The sequence below is a fragment of the Chiloscyllium plagiosum genome, chromosome 7 (genome assembly GCF_004010195.1).
Source record: "Chiloscyllium plagiosum isolate BGI_BamShark_2017 chromosome 7, ASM401019v2, whole genome shotgun sequence".
Taxonomy (NCBI): Eukaryota; Metazoa; Chordata; class Chondrichthyes; order Orectolobiformes; family Hemiscylliidae; genus Chiloscyllium; species Chiloscyllium plagiosum.
This window is the reverse complement of record NC_057716.1, coordinates 6,168,194-6,174,193: the sequence shown is the minus strand read 5'-3', so window position 1 is coordinate 6,174,193 and position 6,000 is coordinate 6,168,194. Positions and strand designations below refer to the sequence as shown.

Below are 6,000 nucleotides of genomic sequence, written 5' to 3'. Positions count from 1 at the left end.
TTGACCATGAGAACCTTTTTCCACGTATGGAGTCAGCTATTACAAGGGGGCATAGCTTTAAATTAAGGGGGGGTAGGTATAGGACAGATGTTAGGGGTAGATTCTTTACTCAGCGAGTCGTGAGTTCATGGAATGCCCTGCCAGTAGCAGTGGTGGACTCTCCTTCATTATCGGCATTTAAACGTGCATTGGATAGGCATATGGAGGATAGTGGGCTAGTGTAGGTTAGGTGGGCTTGGATCGGCGCAACATCGAGGGCCAAAGGGCCTGTACTGCGCTGTATTCTTCTATGTTCTATAAAAATCGGATGGATAAGCTGGGACCTTTTTCCATTGGAGTGTAGGAGGTTGAGCAGTGACCTTAGAGGTTTGTAAAATAATGAGGGGCATAGATAAGGTGAATAGCAAGGATCTTTCCCGAAGGTGGGGGAGTTCAAAACTAGTGGGCATATTTTCATGGTGAGATGAGAAAGTTTTTAGAAAGGACATGAGGGGCTGCATTTTTACACAGTGGTTTGTGTGTGGAATGAACTGCCAGAGGAAGTGGTAAGTTACAAAATTTAAAACACATTTGGATAAGTTCATGAATAGGAAAGGTTTGGAGGGATATTGGCCAAACATAGGCAAGGAGGACTCGTTTATTTGGGAACATGGTCAGTGTGGACTAGTTGGACCAAAAGGTTTGTGTCCATGCTCTATAACTCTGACTCTAGGAAAAAGGAGTATTGTATTGTACTTCTGCTGTTTTCAGATGAGCCTTTAGACCAGGACCCACCTGTCTCCTTGGGTGGAAATGCAAGATCTGATGACACTTTATCTTGGCCAGCATTTATCTTTGTTCAAGCATTAGCGAAAATAAGTTGTCCGGTCATTTCCCTTTTTTGTGGACATTCACTGTTGTATTTGTTTACATTTTTTACAATTGATTACACTTCTAAAGTATTTAATTGGCTGTAAACTAGTTTTGGATATCCCAAAGGAAATGAAAGGTGCTTCTGAAGTTTCTGAAAGGCAACTTTACCTCGTTCAGGAATCTTAGCCATTCATCTCCTTGTTTCCATATAATAACTTTATGCTCATCTTGGTAGATTAAGAATTCAATTAGAAATTTCCACATCAATTCAAACAAATCTCCCTGCTAGAATATGCAGGCAGGCAGTCAGGAAGGCGAATGGAGCGTAAGCCCCTATTTCAAGATGTTTGGAATAAGTGGGGGACTCTTACTGCATCTCTAAAGGTGCCTTATCTGGAATACTGTGAGCAGTTTTGGTCCGATTAGTTAAAGAAAAATAAACATGGAAGCAGTTCAGAGAAAGTTCACTAGGATGATCCCTGATATGAAGGGAATTTCTTATGAGTAAAGGCTGAACAGGTAGTGGTGACGCTACTCACTGGAGGTCAGGATAATGCAAGGTAACTTATTGAAACTTAAAGGATTCTTGAGGGGCTTGACAGGGTAAACGCTGAGAGGATGTTTCCCCTTATGGCATAGAATTGGATCAGAGGGCATAGTGTTAAAATAAAGGGGTGTCAATTTTAGAGAGAGATGACGGCTCGTTTCTTCTCAGGGTTGACTGCCTCTGGCACTGTCCCACAGAGCTGTGTCCAGAGTCCTTGCATATATTTAAGACTGTGATAGACAGATTCTTGATCAGTAGGGGAGTAAAGGATTATGGGGCAAAGGCAGAAAACGTGGATCCTATTAAATGGCAGAGCAGGGTCAAGGTGCTAAACCGCCTATTCTTGCTCTTACCCCTTATAGTCATAGAATCATATAGCACAGTTTAACACTGAACAAAACTTGTATTTGCATGTAGGGACATTCACTCAAAAGTTCTACTATACTGATTGGTTATAAGTAATAATGTGAGAGGTGGAGAAGGTGAAGAAACTGAGGGCTTCAGGGAGGGAAGGCACAGTCGGCAATCGTAGAATAAAAAGAAAACAGGAATGAGCTAAAGACCACAATTGGAGAAATGCAGGCCAAAGGGGAGGACGAAGATCCTGGTGAGATTTGAAAATAATGATGAGAATTCTAAAATTAGAGGTGTTTGTCTAGGGACCAATGTAGGTTGGCAAGCATAGATTGGCAGTGTGTATTAGGATGCAGATCACAACATTTCAGTTGAGCTCAATATTGTATGGGTGAGATAGGAGGCTGACCAGGACCACTTTGGAATAATTTTTGAAGCGGTTGTCTGATTATTACAGATTGTATACGATCCTCAACAATGATAAATTGGTTTAGCGATAGCATTTTGTAACTTGTATTTGTACCAATTTGGATTATGTATTTATGAACCCATGTTGCTACTTGCTCAACTTAAGTAACTTCAAAATGTGTTACGTTGCGGTATCCTTAATCCGAGGTACTAAAGAAGACTCTGTATTGCATGTTTATTTTCAATGCACAGGGTACAATTACTCTATTCGTGATTTTTATTTTACAGGCGCACGTGTCAATGCTAAAGATAATATGTGGTTAACCCCACTTCATCGTGCCATTGCTTCTCGGAGTGATGTAAGTTTGCCAACCTGGTTCTTTGGAATTGATTGATCTATTGTCGCTTGTACAGAGATACAGTGAAAAGTGTTGCTTTGCCTGCCATTCAGGCAGGTTGTAACATACAAAATGCAAAATACAGTTTACATCTGCAGGAAGGAGCAGAGAGAAATCAGAATTAACATTTGAGAGATCTGTTCAAAAGTTCAATAATAGCACGGAAGAAGCTATTCTTGAATCTATTCATATGTGCATTCAAACTTTTATATCTTCTGCCTGACGGAAGAGGGTGGAGGAGAGTAACTGGAGTGGGAGGTGTCCTTGATTATGTTGGTTGCTTTCTCGAGGCAGTAGGAAGTATAGATGGAGCCAGTGGATGGAAGGCTGCTTTGTGTGATGGATTGGGCTGTATTTACAACACTCCGTAATTTCTTGCAGTCTAGAGAAGACCAGTTACTGTACCATCCTGTGATGCATCCAGATAGGATGCTTTTTTTTTGGTAAATATATTTATTTGCAAATGTTTATCACTTCAAACACATAAAATTATTGAAAAATGCAATCAATAACAAATATCAGTATAATAAAAACACACATTACAATACAACTACTGCCTACTAACTACTAACCTACCCTTTAATACAACACAAACCCTAACACTGTGCAAAGCAACACCAATACATAAGTAAATAACTAATAGATCAAAAAAGAAGAAAAGCAAAAAAATCACAAAATACAGAACAGCTATGCTCGGCGCAAAGCTCCCAAACAAAGGAACGGAAGTATTGTATATTTACCCGTATTAACTCAGGAGACCCCCTCCAGGACCCAGGGCTTGACAAACCTAACTGTCCTGGTTAAACAAATGCCCTAGTTAAGATAACTGACAAATCTATATCCAAATAACTAAAGTAGGGCTGTCATGTCTTATAAAAATGGTCTGTTGTATGGTGCACCATGTTTGTAAAAATGTCCAAGGGAATGTGCTCCATAATTAATTTCTGCCATCCCAGAAAGCCTGGAGGGTTCTCAGACATCCAGGTCATCAGAATATTCTTTCGTACACAGTATGCAAGAATATTAAATAGTTTCTTCCCATGCCTGTCTAAAGATGGTAAATTCGGTAGACCTAAGAGGAGAGATATCTGGTCTACTTTGACTTCAGTCCTCAATACCCTCCCTATCTCTCCCCCCATAGCGCTCCAATAAACACAGAGCCTGTGGCATGTCCAGAAGCAATGGGCAAGAGTATCTACACTTATTTTACATTTGGGGTACACTGAAGATGCATCTTTTTTAAACTTTGCCAGATGGTCTGGTGCCTGATGAGCCCTGTGCAGAACTTTTAACTACGTAGCGCATGTCCTATTATAGATTAAGATCTTTTGAGCATTCTCCCCTATGTTCTCTCATGTTTCAGAAGAGATCTCCACTCCTAGCTCTTGCTTCCAGACCCCTCATAACCGGTTAATATCCTGCCAGGCCCTGCCACCCAGCAGCTGATAGAGGGCACTAACTGCAAGGGTGCTTGTGGAACGTCGAAACAACCTCTCTGTATCGGGCTTATAGGACTTAGTGAGAAGCATAGTCGTCTTCTGAATGAAATCCCTAACCTGAAAAAATGGAAAAGATCTCTGCTGGGCAACCCGTATTTGCGGCTCAGTTGCTCAAAAGACATCATAACCTCACTCTCAAACAAATCTCCCAAACTAGAAACTCCTCTCGCCCATAGTTTGAACCCTGAGTCCATCATCCCTGATCGGAACCCTGGCATGCCAACTATAGGCGTGGGTGGCGAAGTCTTGGATAAGGAACCCTCACTGATGCACCGCACTCTATGCCTTGACTGTACTAATGACAACGGGGTTCTGGCAGTGGTCCATAACTATCCTCATCTTATCCATGCACAACAGGTTATAAGAGGGCACTTTGCCTGGGAGACCTCAATATCCAACCATATTGAGTTTGGATCGTTACCTACCCAATCACAGACAAAGGACAGCAGGGAACTCAATTGGTACTTCCTGATGTCTGGGAAATCAACTCCTCCCCCTCCCTTGAGGCAACTGCAATTTAGTAAGTTTGATGAGGGGCCACCCACGATGCCAGACAAAGGAATCAAACCATCCCATAAGCTTCTGCAGCGTTGACCTGGGAAATATTGTAGGGAGCATACACATGGGATAAAGCAAACAAGTTGGAACAAATAAATTGGAAGAGCCTCCCATCTCTGGAGATCTCGCCTAATGTTGTTGACCAAAGTGAGCAAATTTAGTCCAAAATAACAGACCAAACTTGGGGGGTAATAAAAATGTCTAGGTATTGGAACCCTGCCTGTGACCACTTAAAAGGGAACTTGGGGCCACCTTCAACTTCTGGCACATCCTTAAGGTTCCCCAAAGGCATAGCCTCCGATTTTGCAAAATTAATCTTGTATCCTGAAGTAGCCCCAAATGAATTGATAAATTGTATCAAATGAGGTACGGAGGTCATCAGGTTTGATAAAAACAGATGGACATCATTCGCATACAGTGTAATCTTGTGTGCCTTCGATCCCACTTCCGGAGCGGTTATGTGGAAGTTCTGATGAAAGAGCCGCTGGCAGAGACCAATCATCCACGCAAACAACAATTCTAAAATTCCCAGACTTTACCCAGTTGGTAATGACTGTGGCCAGAGGGTGGCGATATAAAACCTCCACCCACCGAGCAAAGACCCACCCAACCCAAACTGTTCTAAGACATAAAATAGATATGGCCATTCCGCCCAGTTAAATGCTTTCTCTACATCTAAGGAAATCACCAACCCCTGAATCGATTGTTGCTGACAAACTTGGACCATATTCAGCAACCTTCTAATATTATTAGAGGACCTACAGCCCCTTATAAAGCCTGTCTGGTCCTCTTTAACAATATGGGGCAACATCTTTTCCAATCTCAGTGCCAGAATCTTGGACAGAATGTTGAAATCTGAATTTAATAGAGAGATGGGCCTGAATGAGGCACAATCCTCAGGAACCTTCTTTTTCTTAAGAATTAAGGAAATATTAGCTTCTCTCAAAGATGGTGATAGGCATTCATGCATATTAGGAGTGATTGTACATCTCCAACATCGGCCCTCAGTATCCCTATAAACTCCTTATAAAACTCACTCGGGAGACCATCAGGGCCAGACGCTTTCCCACTCTGAAGTTGCCTAGCTGCCTCCTGTATTTCCTGAATTGTCAAGGGGTATTAAGGAGAGAGGCCTGTTCCAAGGTTACCTCCTGCGAGGTCCAGGTTCTTTAAAAAAGTCTCCGTTTTAGCCCTCCTGTCCTAGCAACTTTCAGACCAATACAGTTCAGAGTAAAAGCTCGGAAAAGCCTAATTAATCTTTTTAGCATCGTATGTAAGGACCCCAGCGCTGTCTCTGATTGCAGTAATGGATTGAGGTGTACACTTTTTCCGAGTCAGGTATGCTAAATGCTTCCCTGGCCTATCCCCATATTTTAGCAGCCTT

The 6,000-nt window shown here is 42.0% G+C and overlaps 1 protein-coding gene across 7 annotated transcripts in view; it reads left to right on the top strand.

The window, feature by feature from the left end:
- Nucleotides 1-6,000, top strand: part of LOC122551273 (serine/threonine-protein phosphatase 6 regulatory ankyrin repeat subunit B-like) — a 223,967-nt gene that overhangs the window by 68,090 nt on the left and 149,877 nt on the right. For all 7 annotated transcript variants that reach the window (XM_043692915.1, XM_043692912.1, XM_043692917.1 and 4 more), the window contains one exon: nt 2,450-2,520. In XM_043692915.1, the coding sequence (XP_043548850.1) occupies nt 2,450-2,520 (71 nt within the window). The remainder of the gene's footprint in view (nt 1-2,449; nt 2,521-6,000) is intronic.